At 44.1% G+C, this 21,791-nt stretch overlaps 1 protein-coding gene across 1 annotated transcript in view; it reads right to left on the bottom strand.

Annotated features, from left to right (window-relative positions):
- LOC134454823 (keratin-associated protein 10-4-like) overlaps positions 1-5,951 on the bottom strand; it is an 18,181-nt gene extending 12,230 nt beyond the window's left edge. Inside the window, 2 exon segments of the mRNA XM_063205982.1 lie at positions 756-1,005; positions 5,871-5,951. Of these exon segments, the coding sequence (XP_063062052.1) occupies positions 756-1,005; positions 5,871-5,951 (331 nt within the window).
- Positions 5,952-21,791: the final 15,840 nt, after the last annotated feature.

A 21,791-nucleotide genomic window follows, 5' to 3' on the forward strand; every position in this document is an offset into this window, starting at 1 on the left:
GGGTCACGTCTCGTATCCGTCTCTACTCGTACCTCCCCTGCTCGAACCATCTCGCCCGCACTGTACGCCCGCCGCCGCCTCCTCCGCTCACCACCTTGCATTTGTTGATGCACCGGCGGCCCTACTGTCCCAACCTGAGGTCGAGCTGTGTGATTCACCACACCTCCCACGGCCACACGAGAGCTACCGGTCCGGAGCTCGAGCTGGTGGTGCTTTTAGCTTTGAACAAGTCAGTGATTTTAGCACATTTTGTCCCGTCTTCTTTTAGTTTCAGTTTTCGCTTTTCCATGCGCTTTTCATAGCCAGTCCTTTCTTTCTCCATTTCCCCTGTATCCTCCGCTCCACCACCAGAGTTTTTATCAACCGAATAGCCACCATCCAAGTCAACGAAACTTCAGTTCGGATGATGATGCATTGCTGACAGACTAGTTGGGTCGAGCGAGGGAGGGCCTGCAGGGAGGGGCGGGCCTTTGAGAAGCCGTACATTTCATTGGACTAGGCCAATGTGCCTCAAGAGAAGCATCCAATGAGGCCCGGCGTGTCATTTTTTTTACCGTCACGGACAAAAAAAAATAATGTATATATTTTGTTATTATTATTTCGGGCTCTCGAGGGCCCGAAAGACGCGAGGGCCCACCGGTACGCCAGATGGCCAGTCCAGCCCTGCGTACACATACACACAAGCACTCACGTACACATAGTTACACACAAGCACACACGCACACGCACACGTACACGTACACGTACACGTGCACATATGTACACACACACACACACACACACACACAAGCACACACAAGTGCACACGCACATGTATACGCACACACAAACACACACTTACACTTACACATACTCGTACACACACATTAACACACACGCACGCACGCACGCACACATGCACTCACGCACACACACGCACACACACACACACACACACACACACACACACACACACACACACACACACACACACACACACACACACACACACACACACACACACACACACACACACACACACACGGCCATGGGATCCTCATCATGTTTCCAGGGTCGGGGAACGGCGCAATCCATGAACACAGGGATGAACATCAGACAGCAAATTAATCAAAGTGGCTCTGTGTAGTAAGTGATTGTGTGTGCTGCCTAGTAAGTGAATGTGTGTGTGCGTGTGTGTGCGTGCGTGTGTGTGCGTGCATGCGTGCGTGCGTGCGTGCGTGCGTGCGTGCGTGCGTGCGTGCGTGCCTGTATATGTTCAAGAGAGGAGATAGAAAGAGCATCCAGTTCTATTAGTAAGCAGTCACTACTATGGAACACTGCTCAAACAGTATGCATGCTTCAAACCGTTAGTATGCCTCAGTGCCCGTGTGCAGTGCACCTATATGTATTTGTTTTTTCTCAGGGATGTGTGTGTGTGTGAGTGCGTGTGCATGCATATACGTAGTATATATGCTCATGCATTTGTTTGCACACATGTGAGTGTGTCTGTGTGTGTGTGCCTGTGTGTATATACTGTAGGGCTGCATATACTTCAAAGTGATGTACGTACACAACCATACATCAAGCCCCACCACCACTGAATCCATCCATACATGCATAGTACATACAGTACAAACATGCACACACAACGCATTCATCCCATACATGCTTTCAACACAACACATTTCCCTCTCCCTCCCTCCCTCGCTCCCTCCCTCCCTCCCATTCACTGACTCACCACCACAACCATCCAGTCTGCCATTAATCTCCTTAGTGGGCTAATTCAATTAGGCCTGGCCTGGCCCTGGTGCAGGGGCCGGACTGGACTGGCATCCAATAATGGCCCAGGCATTTAGGGTGTTACACCAGCCCTTCACACGGTCTACCTGTTTTTGTGTGATGTGGTTGGCTCAGTCCGAGATGGACCAATGGGGTACACCATCTAAATGGTGGGCCGGTGTGTGGAAAAAAAAAACAGCACCGAAATAACAGAAAGGAAACAAACAACTGCATTGTCCCCTGAGGACTGTCGGCCCATCTGGAAAATGCCCTGTATGCCAGATGACCAGTCCAACCCTACCCTGGCGAATCTATAGTATAGCGGCCATGGGGATGGAGGTGGGGATGGGGATGGAGGTGGGGATGGGCATGGGGATGGGGATGGGGATGGGGATGGGGATGGGGATGGGGATGGGAGTGATGTTGAGTCAGCCTGGAGCTGTGTTGTGTGGCTGGTAAAGGTCAGCTGTACAAGCCCAAACGCCTGGAGGGAAGTGAGCACCTATTTCTATTAAGACCCAGCTTTTCCAATACACACACACACACACAGGCAGGCAGGTAGGCAGGCAGGCAGGCAGGCAGGCAGGCACGCACACACACACACACAAGCACACACACACACACAAGTAAACAGGAAACTGAGTATACACACACACAAACACAGACACAGACACATTTAAAGGTGCACACATGCACTGCACACACATGCACGCTTATGCACGCTCATGCACGCTCATGCACGCTCATGCACACTCATGCACGCTCATGCACGCTCATGCACACACACACACACACACACACACACACACACACACACACACACACACACACACACACACACACACACACACACACACACACACACACACACACTCTCCCACCAGCCCATTTCCTCCTCAGGGTTGTTCCTGATGATTGGTGAAATCTCCTGCAGCGTGGGCCAGGAACATGACGTGCTCCAGTGTTCCAACTTGTACATGTCAAAGTGCAACCTTGATGCGCGCGTTAGGAGCATGTCAGAGACTGAGAGGTGAATGATGGGATGGGGGAAGGAAGAAAGAAATGGAAGGATAGAGCTGGACCAATGCCGATGGATGGATGGATGGATGGATGGATGGATGGATGGACGGACGGACGGACGGACGGACGGACGGACGGACGGACGGACGGACGGACGGACGGACGGACGGACGGATGGATGGATGGATGGACAGAGGGATGGATCAGGATCATCATCATCATTGTTGTCATCATCAACATTATCGCTATTCTTTATTTTTTTTTATAACACATTCAATTTTAATTGCCACAAAATTTGGAACCAAGTGCTATACAGGCAAATTAAAAAGTAGATGCAGGTGCTAAATTGTAAAAACAAGAAAATCACAACATGAATGAATAATAAAATAGTTTTTTTTATTATTACAGTATGTGGCTGGATGAATGGATGGATGGATGGATGGATGGATGGATGGATGGATGGATGGATGGATGGATGGATGGATGGATGGATGGATGGATGGATGGATGGATGGATAAACAGACAACTGGATGGATAGAGGAGAGGACTATTTAAGTGGTTTGAAGCAATGTGTACAAATATATTACTTTACCAAAGGAAAGAGCCTGGTTGCGTCCGTGTTCATCTGTGATGGCCACTTCACATCTCAAACTCTCTCTCCATGAAGAGCTCTCTGTTTATTCGCATTCAATCTTTTTTTCATTTACCTTTTCTCTCTCCCTCATTCTCCTTTCAAACAAGACACACATGCACTTTACATTTAAATAGACATATCGGCAAACAAGCACACGTGGCATTGCAAAACCTTTGGCTTGGGTTCACTTCAACATGAGCAGGGTCAGAGACGTGTGTTCACAAAGAGCTTTTAGTGAATTTCCTTCTTTTTCCCTCCCTACCTAATCACCATGACAACACAACACATTCCCTAGTCAGGTTATGCCCACATACACAGTATATACGTGCAACAACATTAGCAAAGTTCTAATATTAATGGATTCTGAATCACCAAGTGGCCTTTGAACGAAGAGCAGCCTATTATCCCATGCCTCAGTTTACACAGGAATAACGAGAAAAAGATGGAAATAATTACATCTTACTCAAGACAGAAGCATTGCGCACACTACCAAACACTGCCTCACTCATTCAATCTCTTTCTCTCTCTCTCTCTCTCTCTCTCTCTCTCTCTCTCTCTCTCTCTCCTTCTCTCCGTCCTCCCTCGATCCTTATTCTCATTTTGAACCTCATCAGCTACTGCACTGGTGAGAGGTGGAGGTCAGGAGTAGGGGGGAGTGTAGTGAGAGCTGGGTGGTGTAGTGCTGGCTCAGGAGTGAAGCTCCAGAGGGGTGGTGGTGTGGGGTGGTGGTGGTGAGATGGGTGTAGTGTATATAGCGGAGGCTCAGGAGTAGCTTTCTGGTACAGGTGATGACCTCTGAGAAGCTCATCTCAGCTCAGCCCTTAGCTCTCAACTCGCTGAATTGCTACAGACGCCTCATTCAGCTCCCCCATCACACTTCATTCCAACCCCCAGACATAATAGTCACACACACACACATAGCCTACACACACACACTTTGACATATAATGCCATGCACACACAAACAATTGCAATCAATCACACATGCGAACACATGCACACACATAGGCTACATGCACGTACATGCGCATGCATACACACACGCACATGCGCACGCACGCACACACACACACACACACATTTAGTATATGTATATACGTACACATTCACATACAAACAGTGCACATAACACATAACACACACACACGCACACGCACACACACACGCACACGCACACGCACACGCACACGCAGAAAAAGTCCACTTCTCTCTCCTTTTCTCTCTTCTCCCTCTTTCCTTTTAAACTTTAAGTACATCATCCATCTGTCTGGCACTAGCTTTTGTCTACACACATTTTGTATCCACACCAATGCCTCTTGAAGTCGAAATGTATTTCCTACATTCATTTAAGTAATGATTGTGTAGTCAGAGCAAATTCTTTCTAAAAAATGACTCGTCTTACAACCTCGCTAATCCAACAAAGGAAGCGCCAACCCCTTTGCTAAATTAAAGAAGAAGAAGAAAAAAACATCTGAGCATGTAATGTGGGACATCCGTCACGTTTTACAAGCCATATTTTTTTTTCGGTGGTATTATGCCAAATTAGCAATAGACGCGCGGCAGAATTAATGTCCCGCATTTGCAGACGGGGACGTGATTGCTTTTATTATGTACTTCCACCCGCTCCAGATGTGTACCTCCCCTCTCCAGGGCCGAAGTAACGCACGGGCTAGATATGGCTGCAGCCTAGGGGCCCCCACCTGCAGCCTAGGGGCCCCCACCTGCCCCGGGGCCCCCGATTGGCAAAAAAGTCCAAACTTGCAGCCTTCCGGGGAGCCATACAGTAGCCTGTAGCCCAGTGTTTCCAACCAGGGGTACGTGTAACGCACAGGCTAGATAGGGCTGCAGCCTAGGGGCCCCCACCTGCTTAGGGGCCCCACGATTGGCAAAAAAGTCAAAACTTGCAGCCTTCCGGGGAGCCATGGAGTAGCCTGTAGCCTATGGCCATCAGGGCTTGACACTGGCACCTACCAACCGGCCAAATGCTGGTAAAAAAATGGCTGTGGCTGGTAACAATTTCAGTGTCACTAGCCAATAGCTTATTCTATTGTATGACATATCAGAATAGTGTATATTCTGCACGTTGCCCCCTGTGTATCAATTGTTCGTATTTAAGTTGAAGAAAAAGATCAGTTACTCAGTTTCTATTTGTTTGTTTTATTTCAATGTAGAAACCCATGCACTCATCTTCTTGCTTTAAGCACCTCATCTTCTGAGGTTAGATACAGCATAATGATAAAATGTTTGGCTAGTAGAGTAGCTGGATGGCTAGTGACTCGGGAAAACCACTAGCCACAGTGGCCGGCAACCGAGAAAGTTAATGTCAAGCCCTGATGGCCATACATGTGGCCAATGGCCTGTAGCCTGTAGCCCGTCTATATTTAATTTCCTCCCCTTATATCCTCTCTTCTCTCCTCTTCTCCACCTCCTCTTGCTTATTCCCTTCACCTTCTTTACTCTCTGCATCTCCGCACCACCACCATCGCCAACGTCCCTCTTTTGGAGCTTTTCTCTCCTCTTTCCCACCTTGATCTCCATCGTCTCAGCATGTGGCGAGGGCCATTTTAGTCTTTCTCTCTTCCTCCCTCCCTCTCTCTCTTTCTCTCTCTCTCTCTCTCTCTCTCTCTCTATCTCACCTCCCTCTCTTTATGCCCCCCTGCCCCCCCTTCTCTCCCTTATTCGGGTTTCCCCCCTCACAGCAAACAAATCACATTCATGGAACACCTGAGCAAACGCTGGCCCCCAAGGTCCCCTGTGTATGAATTCAAATAGAATTCAATTCAGGCTTGTCACACCAACATACATGCACGCACACACACACCATCTTAAGCATGCACACAAACACAGAAAAATATTCACACACATACACACACACACACACACGCGCACTCAAACACACACACGCACACGAACACACACACACACATACACACACACACACACACACACACACACACACACACACACACACACACACACACAGTCTTACACACACAGCGCCACATGCATAGTGATGGGGTAAGACCAGGGGATAGATGTGCAGAGAGAAAGAGAACGAAAGAGAGAATGTTAATGGAAAAGAATGATATATGCACATATATATAAGGACAGGGAACACTGGCAGAATGTGAGAGAACGAGTGAGTGAAAGAAAGAAGAAGAGAGAGAGGGAGGAAGTGACACAGAATCAGAAGGGTTTGAGTCATGCAAGTTCAAATACATGCACACGTGTGCAATGGCCATACCCTTAAGACAAGATCCACACTGTCTGCCATCCCTGTCATCTCCTGCGCGGCTTTGCCAGACACTCAGCACTTGTGCCCTCCTGATCTGAAATTCTGGAGAGGATCGTGTTTGGATCTCGGTCTCTTTCACGGTATGAGTATGTATCTCTTTTGAGACAGAGTGAGTCAGAATTCTGTTGAATAGGAAGGTTTCGCTGAGATGTGTTGAGTATATTACAGCTCAAGGTTAGCCATACTCAAGGTGAGTACGAGCATATGACTAACCCTATATCTTAACTTTTCCCCTGTATATTTATGTTTCTAATGAATAAAGCCAATTAAAGAATGATGCATTCAAATGTCGCTATAGACCGATGTGGAAAACAAAATCTAAATAATTAGAAAGGTTCTACTCCCACCGCAGGCCATTAGTTTGTACAATGATGGAATAATGGAGTCGGTTAAGGGTTCTACCGATTTGGTGCATACTATAAAAGTGGTTTATCTCTTCTGTCCTAGTATTTGTATCACCTGGTATGTTTGCCAATGGCTTGCAGATGATTGTTTTCTAAACAACCGATGCCTCCAAAGCATATGAGATTTCCATATGCTCTTGTTTTAAGTTGTTAAAGACCACACCCAAAAGACCATACCCACTCATAAGAAATTATGATCAATCAATGAATCAAGTGGTTAGGTAGCCAACCTGTCTAGGAGCCCATAAGTAGTAGAAAGTAGAACAGGCAACAGACAGTAGTTATTAGGACTTCACTGTATGTGTGGTGTATTACATATGGGTTATTGATCAGTGGCTCAGTGGTTAGAGCACTGGCTTGGCAACCCAAGGGTTCTCGGTTCAATGCCCGACCTGACCACGGCTGAAGTGCCCTTGAGCAAGGCACCTAACCCCAATACTGCTCCCCGGGCGCCGCTCAGCAGGCAGCCCACTGCTACGGACTAGTGTGTGTACTTCAATGTGATTCACTAGTCCAAATGGGATAAAGTGCAGAGAAAGAATTTCCCCTAGGGGACCAAAAAATTGGCTCCAATCTCCAATTGGCTACTTCTTCTATTTCTGAATCATAGAAGCCCCTATCACTCCATATTGCACTCAGGACTTCACAGATATACATATCTGAACACAAATTAGCATACATTTTGCTTTGTCAACGGAGAAGAATTTGCTGGTGATTCCAAAAGTCAAAACAAAGTGCGGAGAGGCAGCCTTTAGCATCTATGCTTCAAAGCTTTGGAACCAGCTTCCAGATGACGTAAAAAATGCACCCACTATTGATAGCTTTAAATCTAGACTCAAGACAAAGCTGTTCTCAGATGCTTTCTTAAATTATTGAATGAAAAGACGGTAAAATAAGAGAAGACAAAACCCTGACAATTCTAGACCCTATCAGGTAAACGGAAAAAAGGAGGCCAGACTCCTCTGTCGTCGAACAGTTAAAATCTGAAGACTGCGTATGTTTTTCAAGGTTTTATGTTTTTTTATGTTTTATTTTATTAGTATGCTTGCCATGCGGCAAGCATACTATTGTTATTCCCCCGTTTCTTTTTATTAGTATGCTTGCCATGCGGCAAGCATACTATTGTTATTCCCCCGTTTCTCCTTTCTTATTTTTAATTTTCTCCTTTTCTCTACGATCCATTCGTTTTGAAGAACCGCTCAAGATAGAAAATCCGTTCAAAGACCGAAACGTTCGGCTCGGTGATCCGCTTTGGATTTGTATTTTTCACAGGGGTACCTCAAACTCTGTAGCGCCACCAGCAGGTCAAAGTTGCAAGTACATTACATGCTGTAACTTTTGAATCGTTGGTCAGAATTTCAAAAACTTGCTATCCCTGGAATCCTTGGGCCAAGCCGAATCCAATGCACCCCATGACGTCATTTTCCGCCTGGGAAAGTTTTGCCGCCATTTTGAATTTTGTAAAAATCAATAAAAATGACGCCCCGCCCACAATTTTAGTCCCATCGTCAAGAAATTTTTGTGAGGGCATCTTCGGACTAAGATACATCTACCCTAAAGGTTCTGGAACGATTGATTAAACCGGCTTCAAACAGGAGCCAATCAAATTTGGCGGCGGAGACGCCAAACAGGAAGTGAGCTCATATCTCAGCAACGGCTAAATGTACCAGAACCCAATTTTATACACATAATTAGCACTATCTCCAGAGGACACGTAACGATTTTTGTGCAAATGCGCCACTAGGGGGCGCTACAATAAGCAAAAATGGGTTTTTGCCCATTTTGTCCCGTATTGACCTCAATTCATCAAACGCTTTGTATCGCTGGAATCCTTGGATTAAGCCGAATCCAACGCATACTATGATGTCATATTTACAATCATGGATTTCCCGACATTTTGACATATTCAAAAATCAACAAAAATGAAGCTCCGCCCACAATTTTTGTCTGCTCATCCTACAATTTCTATCAGACCACCATTGGACTATTGTGCACCTATGCTGAAATTTACAGAGCAATAGCTGAAAGCATCGGCGCACAGCAGCCAATCAAAATTGACAACAAAGACAAACGCACCGTCCAAACAGGAAGTTAGCTTATATCTCGGCAACGCCTTGACAGATCTTAACGAAATTTCTCATACATGATCTCCAGGACACCCAGAGGGTACCTACCAAATTCAGTGCAATACGGTCAATGGGGGGCGCTAAAGTTAGTGGAAATGTGTTTTTGCCAATATGATACATACCAAACAGGAAGTTAGCTCATGATGGTTAACTGTATGCCGTGTACGCATGAAAGGCAGCATATGCATGAAGGGCAATTCATGCATGAAAGGCAAGGCATGCATGAAGGGCAACGAATGCAAGACGGGCAAGCATACTCCAGCATTTTCTGTGAGGAAATGCAATCTAGTTATTAGTATGCTTGCCATGCGGCAAGCATACTATTGTTATTCGACCCGTTTCCGGGTTATTATTAGTATGCTTGCCATGCGGCAAGCATACTATTGTTATTCCCCCGTTTCCAGTTATTATTATTAGTATGCTTGCCATGCGGCAAGCATACTATTGTTATTCGACCCGTTTCCGGGTTATTATTAGTATGCTTGCCATGCGGCAAGCATACTATTGTTATTCCCCCGTTTCTTTTTTTTATTAGTATGCTTGCCATGCGGCAAGCATACTATTGTTATTCCCCCGTTTCCCCTTTTTATTAGTATGCTTGCCATGCGGCAAGCATACTATTGTTATTCCCCCGTTTCCGGGTTATTATTAATTTTCATCTTCCGTCTACGAACGGTTCGTTTTGAAGAACCGCTCAAGATAGAAAGTCCGTTCAAAGACCGAAACGTTCGGCTCGGTCAGACGACCAGGTTTTGTATTTTTCACGGGGGTACCTCGAACTCTCTAGCGCCACCGGCAGGTTAAAGTTTCAAATATTAACATGCTATAACTTTTGAACCGTTGGTCGTAATTTCAAAAACTTGATATCCCTGGAATCCTTGGGCCAAGCCGAATCCAATGCACCCTATGACGTCATTTTCCGCCTGGGAAAGTCTTGCCGCCATTTTGAATTTTGTAAAAATCAATAAAAATGACGCCCCGCCCACAATTTTTGACCGATCGTCGCGAAAATTCTATGAGGGCATATTCGGACTGGGATACATCACCCCTAAAAGTCCTGGAATGATTGATCAAACCGTCTTCAAACAGGAGCCAATCAAAGTTAGCGGCGAAGACGCCAAACAGGAAGTGAGCTCATATCTCGGCAACGGCTACTTGTATCAGAACCCAACTTTATATACATCATCAAGACTATCCCCAGACGACACATAATAATTTTCGTGTAAATACGCCACTAGGGGGCGCTACAATAAGCAAAAATGTGTTTTTGACGATATTGGCCTGTATTGACCTCAATTCATCAAACGCTTGGTATCGCTGAAATCCTTGGGTCAAGCCGAATCCAACGCATACTTTGATGCCATATTTAGCATCATGAATTTCTCGCCATTTTGACATATTCAAAAATCAATAAAAATGAAGCTCCGCCCACAATTTTTTTATGTTCGTCCTACAATTTTTATCAGACCACCATTGGACTATTCTGCACCTATGCTGAAATTTACAGAGCAATAGCTGAAAGCTTCGGCGCACAGCAGCCAATCAAATTTGACAACAAAGGCAAACGCACCGTCGAAACAGGAAGTTAGCTCATATCTCAGCAACGCCTTGACAGATCTTAACGAAATTTCTCACACATGATCTCCAGTACACCCAGAGGGTACCTACCGAATTCGGTGCAATACGGCCACTGGGGGGCGCTACAGTTATTGAAAATGTGTTTTTGCCAATATGATACATACAAAACAGGAAGTTAGCTCGTGTACAGATGGTTAGATGTATGTTGTGTATGCATGAAGGGCAGCATATGCATGAAGGGCATCATGCATGAAGGGCAATTCATGCATGAAAGGCAAGGCATGCATGAAGGGCAACGAATGCAAGACGGGCAAGCATACTCCAGCATTTTCTGTGAGGAAATGCAATCTAGTTAGTATGCTTGCCATGCGGCAAGCATACTATTGTTATTCCCCCGTTTCCCCTTTTTATTTTTATTTTTAATTTTCTCCTTCCGTCTACGAACGGTTCGTTTTGAAGAACCGCTCAAGATAGAAAGTCCGTTCAAAGACCGAAACGTTCGGCTCGGTCAGACGACCAGGTTTTGTATTTTTCACGGGGGTACCTCGAACTCTCTAGCGCCACCAGCAGGTCAAAGTTTCAAATATTAACATGCTATAACTTTTGAACCGTTGGTCGTAATTTCATAAACTTGGTATCCCTGGAATCCTTGGGCCAAGCCGAATCCAATGCACCCTATGACGTCATTTTCCGCCTGGAAAGTTTTTCCGCCATTTTGAATTTTGTGAAAATCAATAAAAATGACGCCCCGCCCACAATTTTTGACCGATCGTCACAAGAATTCTGGGAGGGCATCTTCGGACTGAGATACATCTACCCTGAAAGTTCTGGAACGATTGATTAAACCGTCCCCAAACAGGAGCCAATCAAAGTTCGCGGCGAAGACGCCAAACAGGAAGTGAGCTCATATCTCGGCAACGGCTACTTGTATCAGAACCCAACTTTATATACATCATCAAGACTATCCCCAGAGGAAACATAATAATTTTCGTGTAAATACGCCACTAGGGGGCGCTACAATAAGCAAAAATGTGTTTTTGACCATATTGGCCTGTATTGACCTCAATTCATCAAACGCTTGGTATCGCTGAAATCCTTGGGTCAAGCCGAATCCAACGCATACTATGATGTCATATTTACAATCATGAATTTCCCGCCATTTTGACATATTCAAAAATCAATAAAAATGATGCTCCGCCCACAATTTTTGTCTGCTTGTCCTACAATTTTTATCAGACCACCAATGGACTAATATGCACCTATGCTGAAATTTACAGAGCAATAGCTGAAAGCATTGGTGCGCAGCAGCCAATCAAAATTGACACTAAAGACAAACAGACCGTCCAAACAGGAAGTTAGCTCATATCTCAGCAACGCCTTGATGGTTCTTAACGAAATTTCTTACACTTGTTCTCCAGTACACCCATAGGGTACCTACCGACTCTGGTGCAAATTGGCCACTGGGGGGCGCTACAGTTGGTGAAAAGGTGTTTTGGTCAATATAGTAGATTGCCTGGTGCTCGGGCCATAATAAAAACAAACAATAATAATAATAATAATAAACATTGCAAGAACAATGTGTATGCATGAAGGGCAGCATATGCATGAAAGGCAACGCATACATTAAGGGCAAGGCATGCATGAAGGGCATGGCATGCACTACTGAACAGCTACACTTCACCCAACCCCCACCCCATGGAACAAGCGCCTACACTACCTTGGACACTTAAGGGTTTGCCCAGCACTGGACAATAACTCACTTCACCCTACCTCAGCTACCTCACTTATCTTACCCCCTGGAATAGTAGCTTTTAAGAGGAGCCAATCCAATCCAGCCACTGTTGTTCAACGGCCTAACTAGGACTACTATATGTACAATCGTTTACTACCTATGTACAATGGTGTGTGTGTGTGTGTGTGTGTGTGTGTGGGAGGGGGGTGATAGCTCAATGAAATCAGTTTTTGGAATTGGCATGTCTACAAACTTGCAATAATTTCTGATATATTCAACTAACGGATGTGGCTAACGGGTGTGTCTTTCAACAGCCTAATTCCTGAAGAGCCACATAGAAATCAGAAGGAGGGCAGCAAGGAGCAGTGGGTGTAATTACATTATGATAGTGAGGCTCATTATACATGGTTGTAGTAGTATAGGTTATATATGAAGAGTTCAGTTGCAAAACCCCCTAAGTGCCATTTCAGAAAATAATCTTAATTCATTTTTATTTAATACAAAGCTATCAAAATTGCATATTTTTTATTTTATTTATGTAATATAACTATTTATATGTATTATCAAGTACATGAATGTAAACCAAACCAACAACGGGGTTCTCTAAAAATATAGAAGTGCAAGTCTTCAGAAATGGAGTTAGGGGGTTTTGCATCTGAACTCTTCATATATAGGCCTATGTAAAAAAATAAAGAAATAAAGCGACGTCGCCTGCAAAATTGAGTTTTGTCGGCTGTCAATCAATGTCGTGCAGAGAGAGAGAGAGAGAGAGAGAGAGAGAGAGAGAGAGAGAGAGAGAGAGAGAGAGAGAGAGAGAGAGAGAGAGAGAGAGAGAGAGAGAGAGAGAGAGAACTGGTCTTACAGTAGATTATGGTGTAGGCCTAATGCAGATGTCTGTAATAGGCTACAGTGTTCATTATTGGTCTATATTTGTATAGGCAGCATAGCAGATTTAAAATGTAGGCTTGTTGGTTATAAGCTTTATTTTTTTTATATAGCCTTGTGTGCCGCGGCCGCGAAGTCAGGTGTTGTAAGCCGCATGATCCAAAAGAGGAGCGCAATTCACGCAATTGTGTACTTTTTGCTAGTTTGAAAAGGGGGCTCCACCACAGCCCTTTGATAATGCTGTGATCACACCGCCGGCGTTGAAAGACCTAAAAACTCGTTATATTAATAAATAAATAATTATATAATCTGTGGTTCCGCGGCATGGAGGAAGGTAAGAAGCTCCTGCGTTGTATGTACGGAAGTGACGCAAAGTTATTACGGTAAAGGTACTGCTGGTTGGCTAGCTTGATCTTCACATTCTCTACTGGACACGGTTTGAGTAACATTACGGTTTATGAGTGAAAACTTAGAACGAAAACTTGAAGATTCATCTTTGGAATAAGTTCAACGGACTATCTTTCGCTCACTTTTGGACACCAGGTATGTAGACCGTTGAGCATATTTTAATAGAGGAATTCGGGGGATCCTAGGATCCGATCAAGTTTGTTTGCTGGGGGAATTCATGGTCTCACTTGTTTTGTTATCGTGTTACTGCATTCCACAATTATTGAGCAACTGGGTACCGTATTAGTAAAGTGGAGTAAGTAAACCTGCGCCAAGCGGGAAAAGGAGGTGTTTTTATGTCGACGAGGAGGCATTTCTTTTAACACTAGTATGGATACATCGAGGCATTGTAAGGTTAGATTTGGCTACCTGTGAACACACACCGCCATCTTGTGCAGACCTTTGTTTAACTCACATAGGCCTACATAATGGTGTAGCTTTTGTTCATATGAGTCAATGCTTTGGTTGGATTTTGAAGGATGAGAAACAATACAGCAAGACTTTTCTGACAAGTCTAACAACTTGCTACCTGCCCATTTCGTCTGCCCTGTGAACATTGTTTTCTTATTCCTTGTAAAATAGTTCTAGGTTCTCCACTTGTGGGAGATGAAAAATTGAAAGTAAAGTGATGGCCAATAAACGTAAGCCTTGTAGTTAATGGCTATTTACAGAAAGGAAGGAAACTATGACTGTGTTTTATATGAAGAAGAAATAGTCTTTCTTCCCGTAAAGTATGATGTCGTTAATGTCTTCAGGCAATGCGAAATGGGGCTGGTTTAAATAGCCTAAGCACCGCCATTGCATGGTAGACTTTCCACGTGATTCTGAGTGCACAATGGACACACGTGTGCATCTGTTTTGGTGCCGCTGTTGTCCTTTTGTATTAGGCATAATACTTGGTTTGGACCCATTTTTTTTGGTGAATGAGAGAAAGCAATACATATGTTTTTTTGTTTTTTCAAATGAGCTTTAAATTCATTTGGACATGTATGGCCTACCCTACGACGATGTTTGCGTCGCATTGCATTGTGGGATGTGTAAGCTTTGTTTCGTAGCTTGAGAGTTAAGTCCTTGAAAATGCATGAAATCGAGAATATTCCATTTATTTCTATATCATACCAGTCCCAAAATGTACACACATGTTTTTTAATTCATTGAAGTGTGCCAGGTAAGTGTTGATTGCAAGTCTTGTGGCTTTTAGCCAAACAAACTACCTTTTGGGTGCCTTTGGGGCTGCCTCTGTGATCTGTGCACGGGTGTAGTTAAATGCAGTTTCGTTGAGTGCAGTGTGTATGGATGTGTGTTATGGATGCTGAACTCCCTCTCCTCCCTCCCTCTCTCTCAACCCTGACACACACACACACACACACACACACACACACACACACACACACACACACACACACACACACACACACACACACACACACACACACACTGGGTTTTACCAAGACTGTAACAAACAATAGCCTAATATGTCGGATCTGTTAAACCTCATTCAGCAAATTTGGCTCTAATCGTTTGTTTACTCACTCATCTTTCAGTTTCTGCACTATATTCAGCAATGAATTCAAAAATAAAAATAAGGTTGACCTTAACACCGATATTTTCATTAAAATATGTGTATAAATATGGTTATAAACAGGCTACTATTGTTTTTGTTCACCACAGGTTGTCGCAGATTTGGGCATTTGGCCTACGACACAAATTGGCCTTGACATCTACGTCTCAAAGTAGGTCTCACTCTCTCCTCTCTTTCACACACACACACACTCTCCCCTGTCTCTTTATTCTCTCTCTCTTTCTCTCACTGTCTCTCTCTCTCTTAATTCTCTCTCATACACTCTCATTATTGTCTTTCTCTTGCACACTCTTTCACACACACACACACACACACACTCTCTTTTTCTTTCTCTCTCTCTCTCTCTCTCTCTCTCTCTCTCTCTCTCTCTCTCTTCTCTCTCTCTCTCTCTCTCCTCTCTCTCTCTCTCTCTCTCTCTCTCTCTCTCTTTATTGTCTTTCTCTTGCACACTCTTTCACACACACACACACACACACTCTCTCTCCACTTTTCTCTCTCTCCACTTTTCTCTCTCTCCACTTTTCTCTCTCTCTCTACACTTTTCTCTCTCTCTCTCTCTACACTTTTCTCTCTCTCTCTCCCATTTTTTCTCTCTCCCTCTCTCTCTCTCTCTCTCTCTACACTTTTCTCTCTCTCTCTCTCTACACTTTTCTCTCTCTCTCTCTCTCTCTCTCTCCACTTTTCTCTCTCTCTCTCTCTCTCTCTCTTCCTCTCTCTCTCTCTCTCTCTCTCACTCTCTCTCTCTCTCTCTCTCTCTCTCTCTCCACTTTTCTCTCTCTCTCTCTCTCTCCTCTCTCTCTCTCTCTCTCTCTCTCTCTCTCTCCACTTTTCTCTGTCTCTCTCTCCACTTTTCTCTCTCTCTCTCTCCACTTTTCTCTCTCTCTCTCTCTCTCTCTCCACTTTTCTCTCTCTCTCTCTCTCTCTCTCCACTTTTCTCTCTTTCTCTGTCTCTCTACTTTCTCTCTCCACTTTCTTCTCTCTCTTTCTCCTTTCTCTCTCACACACACCCTCTCTCTCATCTCTCTCTCTCTCTCTTGTCATCACACCTTCTCTCATCACACCACTCTTTTCTCTCTCTCTCTCTCTCTCTCTCTCTCTCTCTCTCTCTCTCTCTCTATCTCTCCACTTCTCTCTCTCTCTCCACCTCTCTATCTCTCCACTTCTCTCTCTCTCTTTCTCTCTCTCTCCCAATCTCTCTCTCTCTCTCTCTCTCTCTCTCTCTCTCTCTCTCTCTCTCTCCACTTTTCTCTCTTTCTCTCTCTCTCCACTTTTCTCTCTCTCTCTCTCTCTCTCCACTTTTCTCTCTCTCTCTCTCTCTCTCTCTCTCTCTCTCTCTCTCTCTCTCCACTTTCTTCTCTCTCTTTCTCCTTTCTCTCTCACACACACGCTCTCTCTTGCTCTCTCGCTCTCTTTTGTCATCACACCTTCTCTCATCACACCACTCTTTTCTCTGCCTCTCTCTCTTTCTCTGTCTCAGACTCTCCCCTGTCTCTTTATTCTATCACTCTTTCTCACCCCCCTCTCTCTATCTTAATTCTCTCTCATACACTCTCTTTATTGTCTTTCTCTTGCACACTCTTTCACACCTCTCTCTCTCTCTCTCTCTCTCTCTCTCTCTCTCTCTCTCTCTCTCTCTCTCTCTCTACTTTCTCTCTCTCTCCTTTCTCTCTCTCTCTCTCTCTCGTCATCACACCTTCTCTCATCACACCACTCTTTTCTCTCTCTCTCTCTCTCTCTCTCTCTCTCTGTTCACTTTCTTCTTTCTCTTTCTCTCTCCCTTAGCTGGGGAGGTTTGCCTTTGATTGCCAGCCTGTAATCTTCTGTGTGGACTAGTCACCCCCACAGGAAGCTAGGTGTATTATATGGGCACGGCAGTTGTACAGCTGTATTATACCATAAATGCTGGTGTTGTCTAATACATTTTTCACGCCCCTGGGATTTAAGCCCTGTGTGTTTGCATTTGTGTTTAGAAGTTCCATAATGAGACACTTCGGTACACACTTTGTTGTTTTCTGAACCCGCATCTTAAACATTAACACCTAAACCTTAACATGGGTAAATCAAGGAAAAAAGCCGTTTCTAAGAAAAAATACTGGAGTTTGCGTAAAAACCCGGATTGTAGCCAGATACAAATGGCACAAACGACCCCGGATGTTAGCCAGACGCAAACAGCACAAACGACCCCGGATGTTAGCCAGACGCAAACGGCACAAACGACCCCGGATGTTAGCCAGACGCAAACAGCACAAACAAATGATACTTCGATTACAGCATCATTTGCCCAATCGGATGCAAGGTTTCCAAATTCGAGCAAAAATTTTCAATGTGTTCCAAATTCCTTGATGTTTTTAGCTCATTTGCATGAGGGGCAAGAAATGACTACAGAGAAACTAGATCACATTTTAGGATCTGGAGATGCCTTGTACAATCAGATGAGACGAGACCTGAAAATACCAAAACGCTTTCTTGGTATTGACGAATTGCCACATACGGTAAAATTACGTGGAAAATCCTATACAGTCATTAAATCTACTTCACAGTGTGGATCTTTAAAGCTGAATCCACCTCAGGGCATGGAAGAGTATCTTAATCTAACACATAGACTTGAGCGCCTTGGCCATGACTACTCACAGGCCTTGCTAATGGTCAATGGGTTGTGCATTTCTGTCTTCCGTACCCAAAATGGACAATACGGATTTTTTGATCCCCATGCACGCAATAAATCTGGGTCATGTCATAGTGAATTTGGGACAGCAGTGATGGTCACCTTCCCTATGGTTGCAGATTTATGTTCTCGACTCTTACAGCTCTTTTGTGAGTCACTCCAGCGTGACGCTAAAGAACAATATGAGCTCTTGCCCGTTTCATTTCAGTTGTCTGTGGCTGAAAACGCACCAAAGATGACTTCACCAGACAATGAACCACAACAAAATGTGCCACAATGCGTTGCTGTTAACACAGCCAAATCAGAAAACATGCATAGGGAAAAAGAAAGGCAGCGTTTGAAGGAATACTACAAGAACAATGCTGCATACCGACAAAGAAAAAAGGAACAGTCTGCATACCTATACAGAAATAATGCGAAACATAGACAGAAGAAAAAGGAACACATTGCAAAGCAATACAAATGCAACAAGGCTTTTAAAGAAAGACACAAGCAAAGAAAAAGACAACGCTATAACGATGACCCTAATTTCAAAGAGGTACATGCATTAAAAATGAAACAGAGATACAAGAACAACCCTACTTTAAGGGAGTCTAAAAAACAAACTGCACAACGATACAAGAATGACCCAACGTTTAGGGAATCCCATAGACGACAAATAGCACAGCGATACAACGACCCAACTTTTAGGGAATCCCATAGACGACAAATAGCACAGCGATACAACGACCCAACTTTTAAGGAGTCCCATAGACGAAAAACAGCACAGCGATACAATGACCGAACTTTTAGGGAATCCCATAGACGAAAAATAGCACAGCGATACAATGACCCAGCTTTTAAAGAGTCCCATAGACAAAAAGTTGCTCATCGATACACTAATGACACAACTTTTAAGAAGTCACACAGACTACGGGTACAGCAATACAAAAACAATCCCATTTACAAAGAAGCAGAAAAGAAACAATTTAGGCAGAGGTACAAAAATGATACTACATTCAGAGAGAGGAAAAAAGCTGTAATGAGGATGAACATGAGACACAGAAGGAAAATGACACACAGAAGGAAAGCCTCTGACCTCACAAAAAAAGGGAAAAATACCCTTTTCAGGAAATACATTTCAAATGCTCAAAGAATGAGACGTTTCAGTTCAGGACTTAAACTCCATCACCCAACAAATAAAAGGAACCCCATAGCCCAACACAGCATAAGGTGTAGTAACCGCATTATGAAAAAGTACTACAACATTGCAGCAAAAAGGAATTTTAAGAGAGATGTGTTGATGAAACAAGCACAGTTAACATTTCAGAAGAATGTGAAACAAGGTCCCACACACATTTGCACTGTATGCCACCGATGTTTGTTTTCGAATCAAGTGAAGGAATGCAAACGATCAAAATACACTAAAGACCCTGAATTGGCATCTATGTGCATAACCGGTGCATATGTGCATGTTTGTGAAGACCTCTGCCAAAATGTAGGTACCTGCACAATGCCAGAGAGAAAAAAGGAATGGATTTGTCACAGCTGCCACAACAACATAAAAATAGGGCATCTCCCAAACATTGCCGTGGCAAATAAACTTGAGTTGGATCCAATTCCAGATGAACTCAAGGGTCTGAATGTGCTTGAAAGACATGTCATTGCAAAATTCATACCTTTCGCAAAGATCATTTCGCTTCCAAAGGGACAGCAACATGCGATTCATGGAGCAGTGGTATGTGTGCCTTCAGAGGTTGAGTCTACAGTTGATTCCCTTCCCAGGCCACCATCTGAAGCGCAACTGCTTCGCGTAAAGCTAAAACGGCGCCTGCAGTACAAAGGTCATTTTGCCTTTCAAAATTTAAACATGCGTAAAGTCAAAACAGCTCTGCTCAAGTTGAAAGAGATCCACTCCGAATACAGAAACATTTCTGTCCGTGAAGTTTCTGAGGGAGATTATTTTGAAGACACAGAATTGGTACAAGACGATAACAATGCAAACATAGATCCAGACAATCTCCAAGACCCTGTGACCCAAAATGAAGTTCAACCACAACAAGACAATGATGAGCAACAGAATGACCCTGTTCCAGATGACGAATTCCAAGAACAGGATGATACTGTAGCACAACAGCATGCCATTGCATTTGATTCTTGTCTTCAGCCAGCAGATGTTGGTCAGGAGTTAATGTCATTTGGAGAAAATATCTATTCAATAGCACCAGCACAGGGAAATAACCCAGTTAACTTCTTCAAAACTCCAAAGTTGGAGTCCATGGCATTTCCGGTCCAATTCAATACAGGTAAGAACACGCTAGATGAAGATCGCCCACGAAAGCTGTCTCCAAGCAGGTATTTCAATGCAAGACTGTTTAGTGCAGACAACAGATTTGCAGTGGACAGCAATTACATTTTCTTTGCTCAGTTTGTGACTGAGATGAACCTTGCAATGTCAAGCATGTCGATACAATTACGAAAAGGTAAAGTGTTTACTAAAGATGGCAAAAAGATCACCACTTCCCTATTAAAAAGTCAGAACGAGGTGCAAAAACTTGTGCGACATGGTGATGCTACAAGGTTCATGCAGCCATTACGAGGAACTCCAGCTTATTGGCAAAAAACCATGAGAGACCTGTTTGCCTGTTTAAAGCAACTAGGCCAGCCCACATTCTTTGTGACTTTCTCTGCTGCTGAAATGCGCTGGCCAGAGATTATTGAAGTCATCCAAGCCCAACGCGGGGAAGACATGCCTGTGGAAGAGATGGATTGGGCAACAAAGGCAGACATCCTCCGTTCCAATCCGGTCACGATTATCAGAATGTTTGAGAAAAGAGTTGAAGCCTTAATGAGGGACCTGATTTTGTCACCTGCACAACCGCTCGGCGAGGTCTTGGATTTTTTCTTCAGAGTAGAATTTCAAGCGCGCGGATCCGCTCACATCCACTCTCTCTTCTGGATCAAGGACGCACCACAACTTGATGTAGACCCAGAAGAGAAGGTAACAGCATTCATTGATCGGTACGTATCTTGCCAGCTACCTGATGAGGCGACAGATCCTGAACTGCATAAAATTGTGAAGGAAGTGCAGACCCATAGCAAAAACCACACCAAGTCATGCAAAAAAGGGAACAAGCATTGCCGATTTGGATTTCCCAAGCGTCCGGTTGAGAACACTTTCATTTCCAGGCCTACGCCAAGAGACCCAGATAGGCCATGCCCCCGAAAGGAATCAAAAGATAAACTGAAACCAGTTTGGGATTTGTTACAGGAAGAAGATGCGGCATCCAAAACGATACACGACATTCTAGCTCAGTGCGAAATGTCATATGACGAATATGAGAATTGCCTACACAACATGAACGACCATTCCGCCATCATGATGAAACGCAATGTCCAAGACTGTTGGATCAATGGCTACAACCCAGACCTGTTGAGAGCATGGAATGCCAACATGGACATTCAGTTCATCGACAACCCAGAAAGTTGCATAATGTATTTAATGTCTTACATCTCAAAACCGGAATATGACATGAGTGAATTCCTCAAAGGCATTATTCAAGAGGTAGGTCAACAAGATGCATCTGATCTTGAACACATGAAGCAAATCATGCAGGCTTACTCAAAAAACCGTGAGGTAAGTATACAAGAGGCCGTCACTCGCATCTGCGGTCTAAAACTGAAA

The sequence above is a fragment of the Engraulis encrasicolus genome, chromosome 8 (genome assembly GCF_034702125.1).
Source record: "Engraulis encrasicolus isolate BLACKSEA-1 chromosome 8, IST_EnEncr_1.0, whole genome shotgun sequence".
Lineage (NCBI taxonomy): Eukaryota > Metazoa > Chordata > Actinopteri > Clupeiformes > Engraulidae > Engraulis > Engraulis encrasicolus.